We start from the raw sequence: 26,400 nt of genomic DNA on the forward strand, positions 1-26,400 counted from the left end.
TCCCCCATCTCACTACGACCAACCTCATCATTTCCTTACCCGCGTTCTCACTGAATATTAGAATCCCAAGGTGTGCCCTTCGAATCTCCTGATGTGGCCGGACGAGCAAATTGCGCAATTCGAGGAGCTCGGGGGCGAAGGGGTTATCGTCAAGGACACAGGTGCGCAGACGTACTCACCTTTATTCGTGTGCGAATGAGGGAGCCACCGAGTAACAGGCGATGCGCACGCAATACCCGACAGTCTTCGGAAAGCACACCCCTTACCCCCGATCCCTCCCTGTTCCTGATCACACGACAATGTCTAGGCCGCGATTTCCCCCTGCTGGCTTACATGCCTCACACATGCACACACGTCATGCTCCCCCAATCTCCCATCCCTTTGCTCCGGTCACGTCACACACGTGCTCGGTGTGTCAGCATTAATTATTTAATGCACGGTATATGTGTGCTTGGTGTTGGCTTAGCGGTTAGGGTCCCGGCTTGGGGTCCTGGGTTCGAATCCCGGTTGATCGCTGAATTACCACCAGGGGGTTGACTCAGCCTGTCATCCTTCCAAGATGGTTTAGCGGTTAGGGTGCTGGCTTGGGGTCCTGGGTTCGAATCCCGGTTGATCGCTGAATTAACACCGGGGGGTTGACTCAGCCTGTCATCCTTCCAAGATGGTTTAGCGGTTAGGGTGCTGGTTTGGGGTCCTGGGTTCGAATCCCGGTTGATCGCTGAATTAACACCAGGGGGATGACTCAGCCTGTCATCCTTCCAAGATGGTTTAGCGGTTAGGGTGCTGGCTTGGGGTCCTGGGTTCGAATCCCGGTTGATCGCTGAATTAGCACCAGGGGGTTGACTCAGCCTGTCATCCTTCCAAGATGGTTTAGCGGTTAGGGTGCTGGCTTGGGGTCCTGGGTTCTAATCCCGGTTGATCGCTGAATTAACACCAGGGGGTTGACTCAGCCTGTCAGCCTTCTTAGTACCAGTTCACTGGTAATTCCCTGTGTGTCGCAAGAGGCGACTAACAGGGTTGGCGGCAGGAAGGGCATCCGGCCATAAAACATTGCTTCAAAAAGGGGACCATGGTGCCCGAAAAAGGCCAACTGCTCTGCAGGGAAAATGGCGTCCAAAGGTGGTTCTTCCCGGTATATGTGTAATAACTTATTGGAACACATTTGCATTCTATGGGGTACGCAGTGTCGAATTGATCGAGCCGAATTAGCTTTGAGGAAGCAAAATGGTCTGGATATTTGGCAGAACTTCCTCATATTAATCAATTTACATCATCTACACTCATTCAAAGTTGGGTCAGAGGTTTCACGTCTAGCAAAAATGTCAACATGCCAACACATTACTGCACCTTCGGCCTGCTGCTCATTACGAGGACAAATCCACCTGGACAGGTCTTCAAATGTAACGGCGTGTCTTATTGAACACTATCTCAGGGCCATCTTTATCAATTCATGGACAAAGTGCATCCTGGATATACCGTTTATTATAGGAGAACCCAGCTGGACCTCTCGACAAAGTTCAGGTGGATGAAACCACCGTGCTTGCTGCGTCCGGAAGTTGTCATCACTCACGACTCTCGTTTTGACCTAACTGTGCACATAGCATGTAAACTATAGTCAAGTAAATGGATGCTGAAACATGTGTGTGGTAAGATGGAGTGGTGCAAAAGGTAAATGGAGTTGTGCAAAAGGTAAATGCAGTGGTGCCAAAGGTAAATGGAGTGGTGCAAAAGGTAGCTGGAGCAGTGCAAAAGGTAAATGGAGCGGTGCAAAACGTAAATGGAGTGGTGCAAAAGGTAAATGGAGTGGTGCAAAAGGTAAATGGAGTGGTGTTGTGCAGACCACCCCTTCCTAAACAAGATTCAAGAGTCCAGATTTAAACATGACCTTGATGCTCCAAACAGTGGCCACAAGGGCTCGGTGACAGGTACAAGTGCCAGTGTGGTCCGTCGAGGTGTTCAAGATGACCGTAGTAAGCGACATTCCACATCTGGTAGAGAGAAACATTCCTGAAAACATGGCGTTCCATTGGGTTGAACAAACCATGCACACTGCATTTTAAAGGAATGAAGGCAAACACGGCCATTGCCGGGAAGGAAAGGTGTCCCACAAGCCATTGCCATGAGGAGGAATTTGTCACGTGATCAATTTTCGGAATGATGAACCGTCGGCGATGGAATATTAAAATAGCAGACTCCCTCGGTGTGCCGCTGTACACAGAACAATTCCATTAGTGTACAAGATACCACCAAGGCCGTGCCAGGGACCGCAGGATCGGAAACCACCAAGCGAGGCCTAGTCTTGGTCCGTTCCGTTACACACGTAGTACACGGCGACTGCGACTACCACCGAGAGCAGCACAATGAGCCAGGCTCCCCACCAACTGTGGGGTCAGGTGGATGAAAGGGACATCATTGAAAGGTACAGCAAATACCACGTTGTACACCAATAAATACCATCTGTCGGTTGAAGCAGGTCGCGTTAAGACTTACTTGTTCATAACTTACCGATTGTGTTGTGAGGGCAACCGTGGTCATACAACCCTTTGGTTACTACCCCAAACCTTTTGATTAGGAACCCCAACAGTAGGGTGGCACTAACAACCGAATGTTTCATAATTTTAGGCCTTAGGGTCTGGTTTTGTTTGATCCCATGAGAAAACACTCTTGGTACATTTTCAGAGTGATCAAATCATATTTAGAGGTTGCTCATGGTCTCTAAAGTTTCTCTACTGACGTGGTCAACCCAACACGCGCGGTCTAACTCACTCGGCCACCGCGCTCCCTGATAATAATAATAATAATTATAATAATAACAGTAATAATAATAGGGCACGTTTTTGTTTTTTCTTTTTCATTTTAACCCATTAAAGCCCAATGGCAACAATAGTTACCAGTGATTTATGTTCATTATTTTTGAAGTTTATGAATTACTAGCAGAAGTACCCGGCGTTGCTAGGCGGGGGAGGAGGAGGGGAGGGTGGGAGGAGGAGGGGAGGGGGGAGGAGCGTAAGGGGGAATGGGGGGGGGGGGGGAAGGGGAGTAGGGGAGAGGGTGGGGTAGAAGGGGAGGGGGAAAGGGGAGAGGAGGGGGGAAGGGAAGAGGGAAGGAGGAGGGAGGGGGGGAGTAGGCAGCGGGAGTGGGGGAAGGGGAGGCAGGGGGGGAATGGGGAGGGAGGGGGGTGTAGGGAGGGGGAGGGAGGGGGGGTGTAGGGAGGGGGAAGGGGGAGGGAGGGGGTGTAGGGAGGGGGAAGGGGGAGGGAGGGGGAGGGAGAAGTAGGGAAGGGGGGAAGAGGGGAGGGAGGGGGGTAGGGAGGGGGAAGGGGTGGGAGGGGGAGGTAGGGAGTGAGAGGGAGGGAGGGGGAGAAGGGGGGAGGGAGGGGGGAGAAGGGGGAGGGGGAGAAAGGGGGAGGGGGAGAAGGGGGAGGGAGGGAGAGGGAGAAGGGGGAGGGAAGGGAGGGGGAGGAAGGGGAGGGGGGTGTAGGGAGGGGGAAGGGGGAGGGAGGGGGGAGAAGGGGGGGAGGGGGTGTAGGAAGGGGGAGGGAGGGGGGAGAAGGGGGGGGAAGGGGACGCAAGGGGGGAAAGGGGAGGGGAGGGGGGAGAAGGGGAAGGGGCAGGAGGGGAGAGAAGGGGAAAGAGTCTGTCCACCTGTCCATCTCGGTATTCTTGTGTATTCATTTTGGCATTCCTGTCCATCTCGGTGTTCTCATGTATTCATTTTCCCATTCCTGTCCATCTCAGTGTTCTCGTGCATTCATTTTGGCATTCCTGTCCGTCTCAGTGTTCTGTGCATTCATTTTGCCATTCCTGTCCATCTCAGTGTTCTCGTGCATTTATTTTGCCATTCCTGTCCATCTCAGTGTTCTCGTGCATTCACTTTGGCATTCCTGTCCATCTCGGTGTTCTCGTGCATTCATTTTCGCATTCCTGTCCATCTCTGTTCTCGTGCATTCATTTTCGCATTCCTGTCCGTCTCGGTGTTCTCGTGCATTCATTTTCGCATTCCTGTCCATCTCAGTGTTCTCGTGCATTCACTTTGGCATTCCTGTCCATCTCGGTGTTCTCGTGCATTCATTTTCGCATTCCTGTCCATCTCTGTTCTCGTGCATTCATTTCGCATTCCTGTCCGTCTCGGTGTTCTCGTGCATTCATTTTCGCATTCCTGTCCATCTCAGTGTTCTCGTGCATTCACTTTGGCATTCCTGTCCGTCTCGGTGTTCTCATACATTCACTTTGGCATTCCTGTCCGTCTCGGTGTTCTCGTGCATTCACTTTGGCATTCCTGTCCGTCTCGGTGTTCTCGTGCATTCATTTTCGCATGCCTGTCCGTCTTGGTGTTCTCGTGTATTCATTTTCGCATTCCTGTCCATCTCAGTGTTCTCGTGTATTCATTTTCGCATTCCTGTCCATCTCAGTGTTCTCGTGTATTCATTTTCGCATTCCTGTCCATCTCAGTGTTCTCGTGTATTCATTTTCGCATTCCTGTCCATCTCAGTGTTCTCGTGTATTCATTTTGCCATTCCTTTTCATCTCAGTGTTCTCATACATTCACTTTTGCATTCCTGTCCATCTCAGTGTTTTCGTGCATTCATTTTTGCATTCCTGTCCATCTCACTGTTCTCATACATTCACTTTTGCATTCCTGTCCATCTCAGTGTTCTCATACATTCACTTTTGCATTCCTGTCCATCTCGGTGTTCTCGTGCATTCATTTTGGCGTTCCTGTCCATCTCAGTGTTCTCATACATTCATTTTTGCATTCCTGTCCATCTCAGTGTTCTCATACATTCACTTTTGCATTCCTGTCCATCTCAGTGTTCTCATACATTCACTTTTGCATTCCTGTCCATCTCGGTGTTCTTGTGCATTCATTTTGGCATTCCTGTCCATCTCAGTGTTCTCGTGCATTCACTTTTGCATTCCTGTCCATCTCGGTGTTCTTGTGCATTCATTTTCGCATTCCTGTCCATCTCAGTGTTCTCGTGCATTCACTTTGGCATTCCTGTCCATCTCGGTGTTCTCGTGCATTCATTTTCGCATTCCTGTCCATCTCTGTTCTCGTGCATTCATTTTCGCATTCCTGTCCGTCTCGGTGTTCTCGTGCATTCATTTTCGCATTCCTGTCCATCTCAGTGTTCTCGTGCATTCACTTTGGCATTCCTGTCCGTCTCGGTGTTCTCATACATTCACTTTGGCATTCCTGTCCGTCTCGGTGTTCTCGTGCATTCACTTTGGCATTCCTGTCCGTCTCGGTGTTCTCGTGCATTCATTTTCGCATGCCTGTCCGTCTTGGTGTTCTCGTGTATTCATGTTCTCGTGTATTCATTTTCGCATTCCTGTCCATCTCAGTGTTCTCGTGTATTCATTTTCGCATCCTGTCCATCTCAGTGTTCTCGTGTATTCATTTTCGCATTCCTGTCCATCTCAGTGTTCTCGTGTATTCATTTCGCTTCCTGTCCATCTCAGTGTTCTCGTGTATTCATTTGCCATTCCTTTTCATCTCAGTGTTCTCATACATTCACTTTGCATTCCTGTCCATCTCAGTGTTTTCGTGCATTCATTTTTGCATTCCTGTCCATCTCCTGTTCTCATACATTCACTTTTGCATTCCTGTCCATCTCAGTGTTCTCATACATTCACTTTGCATTCCTGTCCATCTCGGTGTTCTCGTGCATTCATTTTGCGTTCCTGTCCATCTCAGTGTTCTCATACATCATTTTTGCATTCCTGTCCATCTCAGTGTTCTCATACATTCACTTTTGCATTCCTGTCCATCTCAGTGTTCTCATACAGTCACTTTTGCATTCCTGTCCATCTCGGTGTTCTTGTGGCATTCATTTTGGCATTCCTGTCCATCTCAGTGTTCTCGTGCATTCACTTTTGCATTCCTGTCCATCTCAGTGTCTCGTGCATTCATTTTGCCATTCCTGTCCATCTCGGTGTTCTCGTGCATTCATTTTGGCATTGCTGTCCATCTCAGTGTTCTCGTGTATTCATTTTGCCATTCCTGTCCATCTCGGTGTTCTCGTGCATTCATTTTGGCATTCCTGTCCATCTCGGTGTTCTCGTGCATTCTTTTTGGCATTCCTGTCCATCTCGGTGTTCTCGTGCATTCTTTTTGGCATTCCTGTCCATCTCAGTGTTCTCGTGCATTCATTTTGCCATCCTGTCCATCTCGGTGTTCTCGTGCATTCATTTTGGCATTGCTGTCCATCTCAGTGTTCTCGTGTATTCATTTTGCCATTCCTGTCCATCTCGGTGTTCTCGTGCATTCATTTTGGCATTCTGTCCATCTCGGTGTTCTCGTGCATTCTTTTTGGCATTCCTGTCCATTTCAGTGTTCTCGTGTGTTCAGTTTGCCATTCCTGTCCATCTCAGTGTCCTCAATCTTTTTGGAAGAGAAATACACGACTCGACTTGCCATATCAAATTGAAACGTTCAAGACCAGTCGATCCCCGCGGACCATCAAGCCGAAGGGGCTGCTTCGGGTTTCAGAGCAATCGGATTGTAAATAAGGGACCCAAAGTTTGGGGGATTGGAGTAACCTCACCTGCGAGCCCCCATGATCAATATCGAAAAATCTGAAATTGGAAAATGTAAGACCGAGTGATACTGAGGACCATCGAGAAGAAGGGCTGTATCAAGACCCCCCCCCCCTACCCCCGGCCCACCATGACCAAAATCGAAAAATTGAAGGCCGTGCAATTGTGCGTGCAACAGTCCATTCACGTGTCACGATTCAGAATGTGCCAGGTGATAAGGAGGAGCAGCAAAAATAGCAAAAGGTTAACAGAAGGACGGACGCACGACATCAGGATCCATTTATAAGTCGATCTCTTCGAGAATCGAGATGATGTGACCTACATATATAACATAGTACACGGAAGGTGCACACAAACGACACCAGCAACAACCACGCGTCATGAAAGATCGTTTTTCTGGGTGTTTCACTTCATTTTACATCCTCATTTACATTCACAGGTATACATGTAATATTTGTGTGAAGTCCACTATGCCATGTTTTGATGAAATCTGTCAGCAGGGTGAGAGGTAAGCACACCTAGTGTATATCTACTATATAAGAGAGATGTCTGTGTGTGTGTGTGTCTGTCTGTCTGTCGCCATTTTTCTCAGAGATGGCTGGTCTTTGTCAAACTTTCTGAGGTTCATCAGTGAGTGTCTGGGGGGTGTTTTCGGCAGAAAAAAAAATCATATTGCAAAAAAAAGATCGTTTTTTGGAGTTAAAAAAAATAATAATAATAAAAAAAAAAAAAAAAAAAAAATCGCTCGATGGTGCCGAAGCTTTTTAAAATTAATGACAGTTATATACAAGTACACATTCGCATAAAGAACTACAAAACAATCACCAGACATTTGAATACAAATAAATCAAACAATTCCGGAAGTGTACGAAGTTGGTAGTACGGCTTCTTCTTCTTCCTGATCGGTACCACACTTAACTCAGAAACGTGATGAACGCCACATTCACCCCATTCACCCACCAGCATATATATGAACCCCCTTCCTCTCCTGTCTCCCCCCCTCCCTCCCCCTACCCCACCCTCTCCCCCTATCCCACTACTACCCTCCCCCTCCTCCCCCCTCTCTCTCCCCCTACCCCACTCCCTCCCCCCTTACCCCCCATCTCCCCCTCCCCCCCCTCCTTGCCCCTTACCCCTCTTCCCCCCTCCCTCCCCCTCTTACACCCTCAACTCCCTTCCCCCTCCCCCCACCCGGCAACGCCGGGTACTTCTGCTAGTAAAAAGATAATTATGCTGTGTCCGGATAATCAAACTCATCAGCGCTTGTATTTTAGTGTCAGAAAAGGAAATGGGTTCAAAACCAGGTCACGGTGCTCATTTAAGAACTCGGAAGAGGTAATTGTGGAGGAAATAGGAGGACAAGAGTAGCAACAGCAAGGCACTTGCACCTCTTCAAAACAACTCACTTTGTGTTCGTGCACGTAAATCCCTTTTCATCAAACAAAACAATGAAATGGGAATGGGAATCCTCATGACAAAATAATTCATTCTTCACGTTGGTTCGAACCACACCAAACCTTCAAGTTCAAACAACAACAACAACCACAACGGAGTATTGCAAGTTTGAACGTACCTGAAACACTTCCCTTCTGATACGATCGAGTTCTGAAAAACACAAATAATCAAAACGATCGCTCAAGGTAAAAACATGTCGGAGTTTCACGTGACCTACCTGTTTGGTTCAGAATGCCAATTGGTGCAGTTTGTAGCCCAGTCAAGTCGTTCTTTTGAACGTTTCACGTGCTGTCCATTTTAGTATTCAGTACCGTCACTCTTGTTATCCGTCACTCATGTGTGGATGTGTGGTTATCCGTCACTCACACACGTCCGTCACTCTTGTTATCCGTCACTCATGTGTGGATGTGTGTTTATCCGTCACTCACACACGTCCGTCACTCTTGTTATCCGTCACTCATGTGTGGATGTGTGTTTATCCGTCACTCACACACGTCCGTCACTCTTGTTATCCGTCACTCATGTGTGGATGTGTGGTTATCCGTCACTCACACACGTCCGTCACTTGTTATCCGTCACTCATGTGTGGATGTGTGGTTATCCGTCACTCACACACGTCCGTCACTCTTGTTATCCGTCACTCATGTGTGGATGTGTGGTTATCCGTCACTCACACACGTCCGTCACTCTTGTTATCCGTCACTCATGTGTGGATGTGTGGTTATCCGTCACTCACACACGTCCGTCACTCTTGTTATCCGTCACTCATGTGTGGATGTGTGGTTATCCGTCACTCACACACGTCCGTCACTCTTGTTATCCGTCACTCATGTGTGGATGTGTGGTTATCCGTCACTCACACACGTCCGTCACTCTTGTTATCCGTCACTCATGTGTGGATGTGTGGTTATCCGTCACTCACACACGTCCGTCACTCATGTGTGGATGTGTGTTTATCCGTCACTCACACACGTCCGTCACTCTTGTTATCCGTCACTCATGTGTGGATGTGTGGTTATCCGTCACTCACACACGTCCGTCACTCTTGTTATCCGTCACTCATGTGTGGATGTGTGGTTATCCGTCACTCTTGTTATCATCGGTATTTCATTTAGTCACCACAGCCTGTAATTTCACGCACTCCGCACTTCCTTTACTTGTTTCTTCCCAATGCACGCACACAAATGCGCGCAACACACACACACACACACACACACACACACACACACACACACACACACACACACACACACACACACACACACACACACACACACACACACACACACACACACGCGCGCACACACACACGCGCACACACACACACGCACACACACACGCGCACACACACACACACACACACACACACACACACACACACACACACACACACACACACACACACACACACACACACACACACACACACACACACACACACACACACACACACACACACACACACACACGACAAAATGGTGCAGAGAACACCGACACCCTGAACAAATCGCACATTTCTGCACAAATGAGCTCCACTCGAACGTCGGGCCTGACCAGCCCTCAACCTACACCACGTGGTGGGAATAATTGGGGCCGTAAAATGAATGATAGTAGACAAATATATGTACCATGACTGTACATGCAGTGGTGTAAATGAGGGGACCGTATAGGTGTGGTAAATACAGACAGTATAGGTGTGGTAAATACAGACCGTATAGGTGTGGTAAATACAGAGCGTATAGGTGTGGTAAATACAGACCGTATAGGTGTGGTAAATACAGAGCGTATAGGTGTGGTAAATACAGAGCGTATAGGTGTGGTAAATACAGAGCGTATAGGTGTGGTAAATACAGAGCGTATAGGTGTGGTAAATACAGAGCGTATAGGTGTGGTAAATACAGAGCGTATAGGTGTGGTAAATACAGAGCGTATAGGTGTGGTAAATACAGACCGTATAGGTGTGGTAAATACAGAGCGTATAGGTGTGGTAAATACAGAGCGTATAGGTGTGGTAAATACAGAGCGTATAGGTGTGGTAAATACAGAGCGTATAGGTGTGGTAAATACAGAGCGTATAGGTGTGGTAAATACAGAGCGTATAGGTGTGGTAAATACAGAGCGTATAGGTGTGGTAAATACAGAGCGTATAGGTGTGGTAAATACAGAGCGTATAGGTGTGGTAAATACAGAGCGTATAGGTGTGGTAAATACAGAGCGTATAGGTGTGGTAAATACAGAGCGTATAGGTGTGGTAAATACAGAGCGTATAGGTGTGGTAAATACAGAGCGTATAGGTGTGGTAAATACAGACCGTATAGGTGTGGTAAATACAGAGCGTATAGGTGTGGTAAATACAGAGCGTATAGGTGTGGTAAATACAGAGCGTATAGGTGTGGTAAATACAGAGCGTATAGGTGTGGTAAATACAGAGCGTATAGGTGTGGTAAATACAGAGCGTATAGGTGTGGTAAATACAGAGCGTATAGGTGTGGTAAATACAGAGCGTATAGGTGTGGTAAATACAGAGCGTATAGGTGTGGTAAATACAGAGCGTATAGGTGTGGTAAATACAGAGGGATAAATGAACGAGGTGAAGAGATATTTACCTCTTGCGCCTTTGGCCTGCAATCCTGAAAGAAACAGCATTTGAAATATGAATAAAATGCAAACTTTAATGATTGAAGCAGGTAACACAGCAGGTAACAAAGCCGGAAGTGTATATCACACTCAAAATATATAAATAATAACTCACCGGATGCAGCTCACCGATGACGTATTTCTCTGCGAGAAGGCGCGCATCCAATGAGTGTCCGATGCTCTCGAAGATCTCCGTGCAATCACGTCCGGTCTGTTCGAGCAGGATTTCATCTCCTCCGGGGTGCTAAGAGCGAGCAGGACAACATGTTAAACATGGACCAGACGACCTCAAACATTTATGGACGGATTCACACAAAACTTGGTGGACAGGTTGGGAGCATGACAAGGACGAATCGATTCCATTTGGGTGAAGATCCATCGGTGGGATACAAAATGTGACCTGTTCAGCCTGACGGAGGTGCGGGCTCCATCGAGTGTCGTTGTAGGTTAACGGACGTGCCTTTTTGGCCTTTTTCTGTACAAATGCACCGATTACCCCGCGCTCGTGAAGCGAAAAGCGGGATTCAGCAATCGGTCACTCACGTACATACCTACGGACATGTCTGCATTTTGTTTAGAGCGAACGACGAAAATGTACATCGAAAACCGTTCAACGGAGGAAATTGAAACTTTACGACATGTCACATCACCATTTTAAATAGTGGTTACTCTTTTGAGGTCAACATAGGCCAAAAAGGTCAACATAGGCCGACTTTCTAAAATCCTCAATTTTCATCTGATTGACTTTTTTTTTTTTTTTTGTATAAAAGATCGAGGCTCGTGAAAGAGCGAACATTTATCACACAGAAAGACAAACCGACAAACCGACACATAACCGACAAACCGACACATAGAACAAATAACATGGGGAGCGGTAGACAAGATGGGGAGAGAGGGGGAAGGACACAAACACAACACAACACAACACAACACAACACAACATTTTAGAGCAGGAACCGAAAGACATGGAGACATCGAGAGATCTGTGGGAGGGAAAGGGCTTTGGGGGGGGAGGCATGGGAAAGGGGGTGGGAGAGGCATAAAACATATGGACACTGCCAGGACTACCAGGAAAGAAGTTGGAATTACAAACAAGGTGGATCTGGGGTGAATTAGTGGGGGTAGAAAAGATCAAGGTTTTGGATGGGGGAAGATAAGAGATGGTGGTGAACAGCTGTTTTAAAGACCTGGAGGGAGGAGTGGGATTGAAGGGAGTGTGGGAGTTTGTTCCAGAGGCGGGAGAAAAGAGGAATGAAGGAGTGAAGGTGAGCAGAGAGCCGAGATTTCGGCAGTTTAACCATCAGAGGCTTGCTGGCAGATCTTGTGCGACCTGTAGGAATATTTGGGGGACAGAGCACAGAGAGAGCTGGGGGAGCAAGGCCGGAGAGGAGTCGGTAGAAGACGGAAAGACCACCAACCTGCCTGCGGTGAGTGAGTGAGAGGCCCTTGGAGTTAGCTTCATCACGGGAGATTCCAATGATTCTGAATGCTTTGCTTTCAACAGCGTGAAGACAAGCTAGGTGTGAGGCAGGAGCACCAGCCCAGAGGGGAGAGCAGTATTCCATTGAGCTGCGGATGAAAGCCTTGTATGTGGTGAGGAGCTCAGGTGTGCCAAGGAAGGACTTCGCACGACGGAGGATGCCCAGTCGGCGACTGGCTTTGCAGGCCAGCTTGGAAATGTGGTTTTCCCAAGAAAGATCATGGCAGATAGTGAGACCCAAAAGCTGCAGCGACAGAACTTCTTGGAGAGGATTGTTGAGAAAGTAGATGGGAGGGTTGTCCAGTCGATCTTTTCGGAGAGACATAGTAAGAGTGTGAGATTTGTCAGGATTGAAAGACATGTTCCACTTGTTTGACCAGTCTGTGATTTTGTCCAGGTCTTCAGAGAGTGAGGAGGCTGCAGACTGCCGATCTGAGGGAAGAGCAATGGAGCGGCAGAGAGTGGAGTCATCAGCAAAGAGATAGAGAGGATTTTCCAGAGAGTCGGAGAGATCATTGATAAAGACCAGAAAAAGCACAGGGCCCAGCACACTGCCTTGGGGAACTCCAGCCTGAACAGGAAGGGGAGATGAGAGAAATCCATTCAGGGCCACACGTTGACTACGACCAGAGAGGAAGTCCGCAAGCCATGCATGGAGATTTCCATGGATACCAAGGAGTAGAGTTTGGTGAGCAGAGCTGGGTGCCAGACCGTATCGAAGGCACGTGATATGTCGAGGGAGACAGCTCTGATTTCCTGTTTGGCATTGAGGACCTCCATCCATTGTTGAGACAGGAGAAGCAGCATGTCCAGAGTAGAGTGACCTGGTCTGAATCCAAATTGATGATCAGAGATCAAGCCATTGGAGAAGAGGAAAGATTTCATATCCGAAGCAATGATGGATTCCATGACTTTGCTGATAATTGGGAGCAGGCTGATTGGTCTGTAGTTAAAAGGATCTGTTTTTGCACCTTTTTTGTGTAAAGCGGTAATGTTTGCTGATTTCCAGGATGCTGGCAGATGACCTTGAGCAAAAGATAGGGTGAAAAGTACAGAGAGAGGGTGAGATAGAGCGGTAGAGCAGGATTTTAGGACCCGTGGGCTGATGCCGTCTGGTCCAGTTGCAGAATCAGAGTCGAGGTTAGACAAAAACTCCTCCACCTTGTCAGGAGAGAAGGACACAGAGTCCAGGAGCAGTTGGGTTCGACTGGGAAAGGTGGGAACAGAGAGAGATGGGTTTGGGACTAAAGATTTTGAGGCAAACACAGAGTTGAGGCATTCGGCTTTGTCACGTGCGATGTCAACTGTGTGGCCATTTGAGGTAAGGGAGGGGATGGAGGGGGAACAAACACCAGAAACGGATTTGACCAGACGCCACCAGGATTTGGAGGAAGGAGACAGGTTTGAGAGTTCGTTCTTGAGTGAGGAGAGATAGTGCTTCCTGGCACTCCTGAGGGTAGACACACACTTGTTCCGAGCTTGGTGGAAGGAACTGAGATTGCCTTCAGTTGGATTAGCCTTCCAAGAGGCAGAGGCAAGTTGTTTCAGGGCAACTGCCTCACCACAAGATTCGGTGTACCATGGACGGGAGGAAGGGTAAGACAACTGAAGACGAGATGGGATAAATCTGTGCATGAGAGAGATCAGTTTGCTTTGGAAGAATTCCCAGGAAGAATTGATGTCAGAGGCAGTGGAGATGGGAGACCAATCCAGACGATTGATGGCTGCTTGAAGCCCGTCCCAGTCGGCCTGAGTGAAATGCCAGACTCTTCGACGCTGAGGAGGCTCTCTGAGAATGGCCAGAGAGATGTCCACTTTGACAAGCACATGATCAGAAGAACCGATTGGAGCAGAAGAAGAGCAGCAGACATTAGCAGGGAAGTTTGTCATAACCAAATCTAGAAGAGAAGAAACTCCATTGGCTGAGATCCGGGTCGGGAAATTGACAGATTGTGTCAATCACAGTGAGTCACAGAAGTCCTTTGCTGAGGTTCCATGACTGGTGAGAGAGGAACCCACACCCAACCAGGTGGCATGATGACAGTTGAAGTCACCACATATGAGGAAGAGAGAGTTGGGATGAGTGGATAGAAGTTGGTCCATGTTGTCAGAGAGTGAAATGTAAATTGAGTCATCACTGTTTGGGGGACGGTACAGAACACATATGAACAAAAGGTGGGAGCGGAGAGGAACCCGTAGCCAGAGGTACTCCTGGGGGTGAGGAGGAGAGAGGGCAGTGCAAGGAGAATGAGGAAGAGAGTTTTTGATAAAGATAGCCACCCCACCACCAGGACGAGGCTCAGGTCTATCATACCGGAAGAGGGAGTAACCAGGAAGAGATATTGAGGAATCAGAGACATCTTGAAGGAGGAAAGTCTCTGTTAAGCAGATCAAGTCTGGATTGTCAGAAGCAACCTGTATGGAGAGATCAGTCAGGTTTGAGCGAAGGCCCCGGATGTTTGAGGTCCATACCGTTAAAGAAGAGAGAGGGGGAGCATCGGGTACAGGACAGGGGAGGGGAGGAGTAGGGTAAGATGAAGGATGAGAGGGGGAGGTAGGGAGAGCAGTTGATAGTGTGTCAGAGATTACAGAAGAGTTCCAAAAAAGGGAAGGATGAGGAGGATGAAAGGTTTGGTGGTGAAGGGATGAGGCAGAGTGAGGGGTTGTTTGAGGGGGGGCATGGGACAGTAGAAGGTTGGGGGGGGTGGAGGCATGAGATAGAAGGGAGACGAGGTGGGGAGGAGGCAACTTTGAGAAGGGGGGAGGAGAGAGAATTTGAGAGGAATGGTATGGGGGGAGATTTGAATGGGAGGAGTTTTGAAGGGGAGGAGTGAGGCGGGAGTTTAGGAGGGGAGGGGCAAGGGAGAAGTTTAAGAGGGGAGGGGCAAGGGGGGAGTCTAGTAGTGGAGGGGCAAGGGGGGAGTTTAGGAGTGTAGGGGCAAGGGGGGGGATTTGGAGGGGAGGGGCAAGGGAGGAGTTTATGAGGGGAAGGGCAAGGGGGGAGTTCAGGAGTGGAGGGGCAAGGGGGGGGATTTGGAGGGGAGGGGCAAGGGGGGAGTTCAGGAGTGGAGGGGCAAGGGGGGAGTTTAAGAGTGGAGGGGAAAGGGGGTAGTTTAGGAGTGTAGGTGCAAGGGGGGGGATTTGGAGGGGAGGGGCAAGAGGGGAGTTTAGAAAGTGGATGATTAATGAAAGACGAACATTGATAACAAATTGGGTTTGTTGTGATTTTCAAGTTAGCAATCCGATTCAGAACGATGGAGGAGGGATGGAATGAATGTGAATTTAGACCATGTAGTGAGGGAGACGTATAAGATATTGAATTTCTTTTTTTTGACGTGGAATGAGTTGGAGAGGAAATTGAGAAAAGCCTTTTAAATAGGAAGAAAAACAGCGTGTTGTAATATACCACTGAATAAACCACTGAAGGGGAAAGGGTAAACATATTTAAAATAATATTTAAACAGAACCGTGAACAATCTTATATGCACAAAATACCAACGGGGGGAGGGCCGAGAGGGACCACCACGAGTCACGTGAACAGGGCAAAAGGTGAATGGCAAGGAGATAATGGGGGCGGGGCGAAAAGCACCGCGATACACCTGGACAGAAAGTACAGGATGAGACAACGGCACACGTGGAGAAAGGAAAAAATAAATGTTTTTTTTTTTTTTTTTTTTTTTGGGGGGGGGGGGGGCGGGGTGGTGGGGTGAGGTGGGGTGTGGATTTAAAACGTTAGACAGAGAGTATTACGTTCGGTGTAGAAGGGAAAAACTGAGAGCCAAGCAAAACACGATGTAGGGGACTTAAGTTAACAAACACCGACAGGGGTACAAGGCCGCACACGAGGCGAAGAACAGGATTAATTAATTACGAGTTACAGGAAATTCAAACCAAAACTAACTATAAACAAACAATAAAGCATGGACGATAAAGTAACGAGTTGAAATTTGACAAACACACGAATGAAAAAATAACCACTTTGGATGCCCGGAGAGAAACCAAGCCTCCAGGTCGGAAGCTTCAACAACTAGGCCGCGTGGTCCGCGCGCGGCACGAGATACTCGACTATTTTTTACAGGTATGAAAGATTAACCCCGATAAAATTTCCGAGGGACACTTAAAAGGTACACACACGTAAGATAAACAGTTTAGACAAGAATACAAATGTGACAATGACTTAGCTTCGAGCATGCGCAAAGATCCTGGAACAGCTTCGAAAATCCGTGACCGCCCCGATCAAGATCTCGCGAGATCTTAATTGACTTGAAATTTGAAGAAGATGATCACTCTTTCATTCTTCTTTTCTCCCACCTCGAGAACAAACTCCCTCACTCTCTTCAATCCCACTCCTCCCTCCAGGTCTTTAAAACCACCATTCCCCATCCAAAACCTTCATCTTTCCTACCCCCGCTAATTTCACCCCAAATCCACTTTTTTGAAATACCGACTTCTTTCCTGGAAATCCTAGCAGTGTCCATATGTTTTATGCCTCTTCCACCTCCCTTCCCATTTCCCATGCCTCCTCCCCACCCCCCCCCCCCCCCCCAAGCCCTCTCCCTCCCACAGATCTCTCGATGTCCCTGCTCTCAAATGTTGTACTTGTGTGCTTCCCCCTCTCTCCCCATCTTCTCTACCTCTCCCTTTATGATGTTTTATGTGTCCGTTTTTTTGTGTGATTAATGTTGGCTCTTCACGAGCCTCGATGTTGTATTAAAAAAGAAAGAAAAAAAAGAAAAAGATTTTCCTATCAGCTCACTTGATTCAACCATGGGCCAAAAGGTCAACATAGGCCAAGTTTCTAGAATTGTAAATTTTTATCCGATTGACTTGAAAGTTGAAGGACTTTTATGTCAGGTAACTGAATTCAACCACCAATTATTTTTGAGATTAACATAGGCCAAGTTTCTGAAATCCTCAATTTTCACTGAAAACCTTTCAACGGAGGAAATTGAAACTTTACCACAAGTTACACGACCATTGGCTATAGGTATTACTTGGATGACGCCCACCCAAACAAAACTTACATGGTGAATTAACCAAAGCCTAAAGCCCAGTGATAAAAAACATAAGAGTTGGCTCACACCAAGTCCTTCTCAAGTCTTGGTGGGGTAGGTATTCTATGAACACCATGTACTGCAGTTATTGAGGAGGAAATTGAGATTTTGTGCATCGTCACTGTTGATGTCTAACTTTGAGGTCCCCTTTGATCTCGAGGCTAAATGGGCCTCCTGGCACCACCTCCGATTGGCCCTGCGCGAGGCTAAATGGGCCTCCTGGCACCACCTCCGATTGGCCCTACCCGAGGAAAAATGGGCCTCCTGGTGCCACCTCTGATTGGCCCTGCGCGAGGCTAAATGGGCCTCCTGGTGCCACCTCTGATTGGCCCTGCGCGAAGCTAAATGGGCCTACTGGTGCCACCTCTGATTGGCCCTGCCCGAGGCTAAATGGGCCTCCTGGCACCACCTCCGATTGGCCCTACCCGAGGAAAAATGGGCCTCCTGGTGCCACCTCTGATTGGCCCTGCCCGAGGCTAAATGGGCCTCCTGGTGCCACCTCTGATTGGCCCTGCCCGAGGCTAAATGGGCCTCCTGGCACCACCTCTGATTGGCCCTGCCCGAGGCTAAATGGTCCTCCTGGTACCACCTCTGATTGGCCCTGCCCGAGGCTAAATGGGCCTCCTGGTGCCACCTCTGATTGGCCCTGCCCGAGGCTGAATGGGCCTCCTGGTGCCACCTCTGATTGGCCCTGCCCGAGGCTGAATGGGCCTCCTGGTGCCCCCAGTGATTGGCCCTGCCCGAGGCTAAATGGTCCTCCTGGCACCACCTCTGATTGGCCCTGCCCGAGGCTAAATGGTCCTCCTGGCACCACCTCTGATTGGCCCTGCCCGAGGCTAAATGGTCCTCCTGGCGCCACCTCTGATTGGCCCTGCCCGAGGCTAAATGGTCCTCCTGGTGCCACCTCTGATTGGCCCTGCCCGAGGCTAAATGGTCCTCCTGGTGCCACCTCTGATTGGCCCTGCCCGAGTGGTCAAACGACCGCCCGAATGAAACAGCTTGGCACAGACACGTCCCCTCGCGCTCGCTACGACTGGAGCCTCCACCGCTCACCTCCGCCAAAAACGTCGTCACGTCGTAAACCTTGTTGTGCATGACGATCCAAGCGCTGGTGCAGCACCTGTGCTTCTCCACGTCACTCAGCCGGTAAAAGGAACAACTCGGCAATTCATTTTCCTCCGCCTGCTCCGCCATTGCCTTACGTCACTCACTCGATGTTGCACGTCGCTACGTCAGCCATGTGACGTCACTACGTCGCGTCACGTTTTTTTAGTGTGTAACGGGAAAATCGCTCAAAGTTGATGTTAACATTTCCAGGATTTACGTTGAAGGAAAATATTTTTATTATTTATTTGCTTTTGCATTCTTCAATCTATTGTTGCCATTTGAATTATCGTCTTTTTTGAAGAAGAGAAACACATTGTGCTGTGTTTAACAATCTGTTTCATCGTTTAACAAATTTCTCAGCGTTTGTTTAATGATTGATATTTGCGGCATTTCAGGCCTTTAATATCGCGATATCAACACCAAGTCAACTTTTGACGAGCCATTGTCACAGCAATCAACAACCCGACATTAATTTAATATTTCAGTTGATCGACTTGATTTCACTGGATAAGTGGGTGGGCGAACGTAATGGGGAGGAGGAGGAGCGCTGTATTAGCAAACGCGTTGGTTCATCATCAGCGCTGCTTCGTCTTTCTGGAATCTGGATGACGGTTGTTTCCGTGATCTGAGGTGGAAAATGAGAATATCCACGACTTTTGAAGAACAAAACCAGCGGCCTATCAATGATGTAGGCGGAAGTAAGATAAGAGCTCACGCTTTACCACAAGTTGCGTTGCGTGATGACGTCATTCCGTATGTTGCATTGACTGGGATTCTGGGAAGGAAAGCGCATGCGGGGCTGTGCGCGCTTCGTTATGGCGTCGTTTTCAGAGTCGGCCTTGGAGAAGAAACTTGGCGAGTTGAGCAATTCGCAGCAGAGCGTGCAGACATTGTCACTGTGGCTTATTCACCACAGAAAGCACTCGAGGCTTGTAGTGCAGGTGTGGCACAGGGAACTAAAGAAAGGTAAGGCAGGCAGGCAAAGGCTCGGGAGGCAACGTGACGCGTGGCCTGTTTGTTATTGGTAGCTTTAATAGTTGTGTTTATTAAAAAGCCTTTAAATCCTAATCCTAATCCTTACTTGCGGCGACTGTAATGTAATGATGACGGCGATTCTGTGTGCGATTCGGGACGTTTTCCTTTCTTAATTCACCTAACTAAGTCAAACCTTCCATTGAAGATCGTGACCCGTTCACCGTCCGGCGTGTACGCTACCCATGGTCATCGACGTCGTGACGTCACGGCCGAGTCCTGAAGCAGGTGTTCAGAAATTTCCATTGGATGATGTTAGTCTTTCCGAAGAGGAGCGTTTGTTGAGTCTGTCGCATGTCATGGCTGGTCTAGTGGGTTCGGGTGGAGCTGAAGCCCTTGGAGCTCGGAGAAGTCTTGACTTTATTACGAGGGTTGATTTGGTCCGTGAGTGACAACTTGGGGGAGAAAATGGTAACGAACTGCTAAACTCAAGACTTTCATTCCTCTTTTTCCCCATCTCTGGAACAATCTCCCACACATTCTCTTCAATCCCACTCCCTCCAGGTCTTCAAAACAGTTGTTCACCACCATCTCTTATCTTCCCCCATCCAAAACCTTGATATTTTCGACCCCGGTTAATACACCCCAACTCCACCTTTTCAAATTCCCCGTTTTCTTTCCTGAAATTCCTTGTAGTGTCCTTCTTGTTCATCCCTTGGACCCACCCCAACCCTCTTCCTTCCACAGATTTTTTTTTTTTTTTTTTTTTTTTTTGTATACAAGATCGAGGCTCGTGAAAGAGCGAACATTAATCACACAGAAAGACAAACAGACACATAAAACAAATAACATCGGGAGCGGTAGACAAGATGGGGAGAGAGGGGGAAGGACACAAACACAACATTTGAGAGCAGGGACCGAGAGACATGGAGACATCGAGAGATCTGTGGGAGGGAGAGGGCTTTGGGGGGGAGGCATGTGAAGGGGGGGAGGCATGTGAAGGGGGGGGGGGGGTGGGAGAGGTATAAACGTATGGACACTGCCAGGATTTCCAGGAAAGAAGTTGGAATTTCAAACAAGGTGGATCTGGGGTGAATTAGTGGGGGTAGAAAAAGATCAAGGTTATGGATGGGGGAAGATAAGAGATGGTGGTGAACAGCTGTTTTAAAGACCTGGAGGGAGGAGAGGGATTGAAGGGAGTGTGGGAGTTTGTTCCACAGGCGGGAGAAAAGAGGAATGAAAGAGTGAAGGTGAGCAGAGAGCCGACATTTCGGCAGTTTAACCATCAGAGGGTTGCTGGCAGATCTTGTGCGACCTGTAGGAATATTTGGGGGACAGAGCACAGAGAGAGCTGGGGGAGCAAGGCCGGAGAGGAGTCGGTAGAAGACAGAAAGGCCACCTACCTGCCTGCGGTGAGTGAGTGAAAGGCCCTCAGAGATAGCTTCATCGCGGGAGATTCCAATGATTTTGAAAGCTTTGGATTCAACAGCGTGAAGCCGAGCCAGGTGTGAGGCAGGAGCACCAGCCCATAGGGGAGAACAGTATTCCATTGAGCTGCGGATGAAAGCCTTGTATGTGGTGAGGAGCTCAGGTGTGCCGAGGAAGGACTTCGCATGACGGAGGATGCCCAGTCGGCGACTGGCTTTGGAGGCCAGCTTGGAAATGTGGTTTTCCCAAGAAAGATCATGGCAGATAGTGAGACCCAAAAGCTTGAGTGACAGAACTTCTTGGAGAGGATTGTTGAGAAAGTAGATGGGAGGGTTGTCCAGTCGATCTTTTCGGAGAGACAGAGTAAGAGAGTGAGATTTGTCAGGATTGAAAGACATGTTCCACTTGTTTGACCAGTCTGTGATTTTGTCCAGGTCTTCAGAGAGTGAGGAGGCTGCAGACTGCCGATCTGAGGGAAGAGGAATGGAGCGGCAGAGAGTGGAGTCATCAGCAAAGAGATAGAGAGGATTTTCCAGAGAGTCAGAGAGATCATTGATAAAGACCAGAAAAAGCACAGGGCCCAGCACACTTCCTTGGGGAACTCCAGCCTGAACAGGAAGGGGAGATGAGAGAAATCCATTCAGGGCCACACGTTGACTACGACCAGAGAGGAAGTCCGCAAGCCATGCATGGAGATTTCCATGGATACCATAGGAGGAGAGTTTGGTGAGCAGAGCTGGGTGCCAGACCGTATCAAAGGCCCTTGATATGTCAAGGGAGACAGCTCTGATTTCCTGTTTGGCATTGAGGACCTCCATCCATTGTTGAGACAGCAGAAGCAGCATGTCCAGAGTAGAGTGACCTGGTCTGAAACCAAATTGATGATCAGAGATCAAGCCATTGGAGAAGAGGAAAGATTTCATATCCGAAGCAATGATGGATTCCATGACTTTGCTGATAATTGGGAGCAGGCTGATTGGTCTGTAGTTGCAAGGATCTGTTTTTGCACCTTTTTTGTGTAAAGCGGTAATGTTAGCTGATTTCCAGGATGCTGGCAGATGACCTTGAGCAAAAGATAGGGTGAAAAGAACAGAGAGAGGGTGAGATAGAGCGGCAGAGCAGGATTTTAGGACCCGTGGGGTGATGCCGTCTGGTCCAGTTGCAGAATCAGAGTCGAGGTTTGACAAAAACTCCTCCACCTTGTCAGGAGAGAAGGACACAGAGTCCAGGAGCAGTTGGGTTCGACTGGGAAAGGTGGGAACAGAGAGAGATGGGTTTGGGACTAAGGATTTTGAGGCGAACACAGAGTTGAGGCATTCGGCTTTGTCACGTGCGATGTCAACTGTGTGGCCATTTGAGGTAAGGGAGGGGATGGAGGGGGAACAAACACCAGAAACGGATTTGACCAGACGCCACCAGGATTTGGAGGATCTCCATTTGGACAGATCTCCTGATGTCCCTGTTCTCTGCTGTTGTTGTGCTTCCCTCTCTCCACCACCCCCCCCCACCCCGCCCCCCCCTCTTGTCTCCCGCTCCCTTTGTTATATGTTCTATGTGTTAGCTCTTACATGAGCCTCCTCTTAGTAAAAGTGGGCAGTAGGCCTCAGATGTGTACGGTTATGGCGTGAAGTGAAGGGTTACTGGAAAGATGCATGTAGGAGAGGCAGAGTGCTGGAAGAGCAGAACAGTAACAGAGCAGCAGGCCCTGTGTTATGGACATTGAGAACGTCGTAGCAGTGAGAACAGGCCCTGTCCCACCGACGCTGAGAACGTTGGAGGAGTGAGAGCAGCTCCTGTGCCACCGATGTTGAGAACGTTGCAGGAGTGAGAGCAGACCCTGTGCCACCGACGTTGAGAACGTTGCAGGAGTGAGAGCAGGCCCTGTGCCACCAATGTTGAGAACGTCGCAGGAGTAAGAGCAGGCCTGTGCCACGGAGGTTAAGAATGTTGGAGGAGTGATAGCAGGCCCTTTGCCACCGACGGTGAGAACGTTGCAGGAGTGAGAGCAGGCCCTGTGCCATCGATGTTGAGAACGTTGCAGGAGTGAGAGCAGGCCTTGTGCCACGGACGTTAAGAATGTTGGAGGAGTGATAGCAGGCCCTTTGCCACCGATGGTGAGAACGCTGCAGGAGTGAGAGCAGGCCCTGTGCCACCGATGTTGAGAACGTCGCAGGAGTAAGAGCAGGCCTGTGCCCCGGAGGTTAAGAATGTTGGAGGAGTGAGAGCAGGTCCTGTGCCACCGATGTTGAGAACGTTGCAGGAGTGAGAGCAGGCCCTGTGCCACCGACGTTAAGAATGTTGGAGGAGTGATAGCAGGTCCTTTGCCACCGACGGTGAGAACGTTGCAGGAGTGAGAGCAGGCCCTGTGCCACCGATGTTGAGAACGTCGCAGGAGTAAGAGCAGGCCTGTGCCATGGAGGTTAAGAATGTTGGAGGAGTGAGAGCAGGCCCTGTGCCACCGACGTTGAGAACGTTGCAGGAGTGAGAGCAGGCAAGCCCTGTGCCTCGGACATTAAGAACGTTGCAGGAGTGAGAGCAGGCCCTGTGCCACCGACGTTGAGAACGTTGCAGGAGTGAGAGCAGGCCCTGTGCCACCGATGTTGAGAACGTCGCAGGAGTAAGAGCAGGCCTGTGCCCCGGAGGTTAAGAATGTTGGAGGAGTGAGAGCAGGCCCTGTGCCACCGACGTTAAGAATGTTGGAGGAGTGATAGCAGGCCCTTTTCCACCGACGGTGAGAACGTTGCAGGAGTGAGAGCAGGCCCTGTGCCACCGATGTTGAGAACGTCGCAGGAGTAAGAGCAGGCCTGTGCCCCGGAGGTTAAGAATGTTGGAGGAGTGAGAGCAGGTCCTGTGCCACCGATGTTGAGAACGTTGCAGGAGTTAGAGCAGGCTTTTTGCCACCGATGTTGAGAATATTGCAGGAGTGAGAGCAGGCACTGTGCCACGGACGTTAAGAATGTTGGAGGAGTGATAGCATGCCCTGTGCCACCGATGTTGAGAACGTTGCAGGAGTGAGAGCAGGCAAGCCCTGTGCCACCGATGTTGAGAACGTTGCAGGAGTGAGAGCAGACCCTGTGCCTCGGACATTAAGAACGTTGCAGGAGTGAGAGCAGACCCTGTACCACGGACGTTAAAAATGTTGGAGGAGTGATAGCAGATCCTGTGCCACGGACGTTAATAATGTTGGAGGAGTGATAGCAGGCCCTGTGCCATGGACGTTAAGAATGTTGGAGGAGTGAGTGCAGGCCCTGTGCCACCGATGTTGAGAACGTTGCAGGAGTGAGAGCAGACCCTGTGCCACGGAGGTTAAGAATGTTGGAGGAGTAAGAGCAGGCCCTGTGCCACCGACGTTGAGAACGTTGCAGGAGTGAGAGCAGGCCCTGTGCCACCGATGTTGAGAACGTAGCAGGAGGAAGAGCAGGCCTGTGCCACGGAGGTTAAGAATGTTGGAGGAGTGAGAGCAGGTCCTGTGCCACCGATGTTGAGAACGTTGCAGGAGTGAGAGCAGGCCCTGTGCTACCTACGCTGAGAACGTTGCAGGAGTGAGAGCAGGCCCTGTGCCACGGACGTTAAGAATGTTGCATGAGTGAGAGCAGGCCCTTTGCCACCGATGTTGCGAACGTCGCAGGAGTGAGAGCAGGCCTGTGCCACGGAGGTTAAGAATGTTGTGAGAGTGAGAGCAGACCCTATGCCACTGACGTTAATGTTGAAGGAGTGATAGCAGGCTCTGTGCCACGGACGTTAATAATGTTGGAGGAGTGATAGCAGGCCCTGTGCCACCGATGTTGAGAACGTTGCAGGAGTGAGAGCAGATCCTGTGCCACGGACGTTAATAATTTTGGAGGAGTGATAGCAGGCCCTGTGCCATGGACGTTAAGAATGTTGGAGGAGTGAGTGCATGCCCTGTGCCACCGATGTTGAGAACATTGCAGGAGTGAGAGCAGGCCCTGTGCCACGGTCGTTAAGAATGTTGGAGGAGTGATAGCAGGCCCTTTGCCACCGATGGTGAGAACGTTGCAGGAGTTAGAGCAGGCTTTTTGCCACCGATGTTCAGAACATTGCAGGAGTGAGAGCAGGTCCTGTCCCACCGATGTTGAGAACCTTGCAGGAGTGAGAGCAGGCCCTGTGCCACGGACGTTAAGAATGTTGGAGGAGTGATAGCAGGCCCTTTGCCACCGACGGTGAGAACGTTGCAGGAGTGAGAGCAGGCCCTGTGCCACCGATGTTGAGAACGTCGCAGGAGTAAGAGCAGGCCTGTGCCCCGGAGGTTAAGAATGTTGGAGGAGTGAGAGCAGGCCCTGTGCCACTGAAGTTGAGAACGTTGCAGGAGTGAGAGCAGGCAAGCCCTGTACCACCGATGTTGAGAACGCTGCAGGAGTGAGAGCAGACCCTGTGCCACGGAGGTTAAGAATGTTGGAGGAGTAAGAGCAGGCCCTGTGCCACCGACGTTGAGAACGTTGCAGGAGTGAGAGCAGGCGCTGTGCCACCGATGTTGAGAACGTCGCAGGAGTAAGAGCAGGCCTGTGCCACGGAGGTTAAGAATGTTGGAGGAGTGAGAGCAGGTCCTGTGCCACCGATGTTGAGAACGTTGCAGGAGTGAGAGCAGGCCCTGTGCCACCGATGCTGAGAACGTTGCAGGAGTTAGAGCAGGCTTTTTGCCACCGATGTTGAGAACATTGCAGGAGTGAGAGCAGGCCCTGTGCCACGGACGTTAAGAATGTTGGAGGAGTGATAGCAGGCCCTTTGCCACCGATGCTGAGAACGTTGCAGGAGTTAGAGCAGGCTTTTTGCCACCGATGTTGAGAACATTGCAGGAGTGAGAGCAGGCCCTGTGCCACGGACGTTAAGAATGTTGGAGGAGTGATAGCAGGCCCTTTGCCACCGATGGTGAGAACGTTGCAGGAGTTGGAGCAGGCTTTTTGCCACCGATGTTGAGAACATTGCAGGAGTGAGAGCAGACCCTGTGCCACCGATGTTGAGAACGTTGCAGGAGTGAGAGCAGGCCCTGTGCTACGGACGTTAAGAATGTTGGAGGAGTGATAGCAGGCCCTTTGCCACCGACGTTGAGAACGTTGCAGAAGTGAGAGCAGGCCCTGTGCCACCGATGTTGAGAACGTCGCAGGAGTAAGAGCAGGCCTGTGCCAAGGAGGTTAAGAATGTTGGAGGAGTGAGAGCAGGTCCTGTGCCACCGATGTTGAGAACCTTGCAGGAGTGAGAGCAGGCCCTGTGCCACGGACGTTAAGAATGTTGGAGGAGTGATAGCAGGCCCTTTGCCACCGACGGTGAGAACGTTGCAGGAGTGAGAGCAGGCCCTGTGCCACCGATGTTGAGAATGTCGCAGGAGTAAGAGCAGGCCTGTGCCCCGGAGGTTAAGAATGTTGGAGGAGTGAGAGCAGGCCCTGTGCCACCGAAGTTGAGAACGTTGCAGGAGTGAGAGCAGGCAAGCCCTGTGCCACCGATGTTGAGAGCGTTGCAGGAGTGAGAGCAGACCCTGTGCCTCGGACATTAAGAACGTTGCAGGAGTGAGAGCAGACCCTATGCCACGGACGTTAATGTTGGAGGAGTGATAGCATGCCCTGTGTCACGGACGTTAATAATGTTGGAGGAGTGATAGCAGGCCCTATGCCATGGACGTTAAGAATGTTGCAGGAGTGAGAGCAGGCCCTGTGCCACCGATGTTGAGAACGTCGCAGGAGTAAGAGCAGGCCTGTGCCCCGGAGGTTAAGAA

At 49.7% G+C, this 26,400-nt stretch overlaps 2 protein-coding genes across 2 annotated transcripts in view; one reads left to right on the forward strand and one right to left on the reverse strand.

Moving 5' to 3' along the window:
- Positions 1 to 1,464: 1,464 nt before the first annotated feature.
- On the reverse strand, positions 1,465 to 18,396 carry LOC137412136 (cytochrome b5). The gene is made up of 5 exons (XM_068097408.2): positions 18,219 to 18,396; positions 10,747 to 10,875; positions 10,601 to 10,624; positions 8,113 to 8,144; positions 1,465 to 2,381 (listed from the first exon to the last, which is right to left on the reverse strand). The coding sequence occupies exons 1-5, from the start codon at positions 18,357 to 18,359 to the stop codon at positions 2,294 to 2,296; spliced, it is 414 nt and encodes a 137-aa protein (XP_067953509.1). The 5' UTR covers positions 18,360 to 18,396; the 3' UTR covers positions 1,465 to 2,293.
- A 618-nt stretch (positions 18,397 to 19,014) lies between these two features.
- Positions 19,015 to 26,400, forward strand: part of LOC137414388 (regulation of nuclear pre-mRNA domain-containing protein 1B-like) — a 73,133-nt gene continuing 65,747 nt past the window's right edge. The window contains exon 1 of the mRNA XM_078785009.1: positions 19,015 to 19,238. Within this exon, the coding sequence (XP_078641135.1) occupies positions 19,064 to 19,238 (175 nt within the window). The 5' untranslated portion in view covers positions 19,015 to 19,063. The remainder of the gene's footprint in view (positions 19,239 to 26,400) is intronic.

Source organism: Myxine glutinosa, chromosome 9 (assembly GCF_964187855.1).
Source record: "Myxine glutinosa chromosome 9, kmMyxGlut1.1, whole genome shotgun sequence".
In the NCBI taxonomy this organism is placed as follows: Eukaryota; Metazoa; Chordata; class Myxini; order Myxiniformes; family Myxinidae; genus Myxine; species Myxine glutinosa.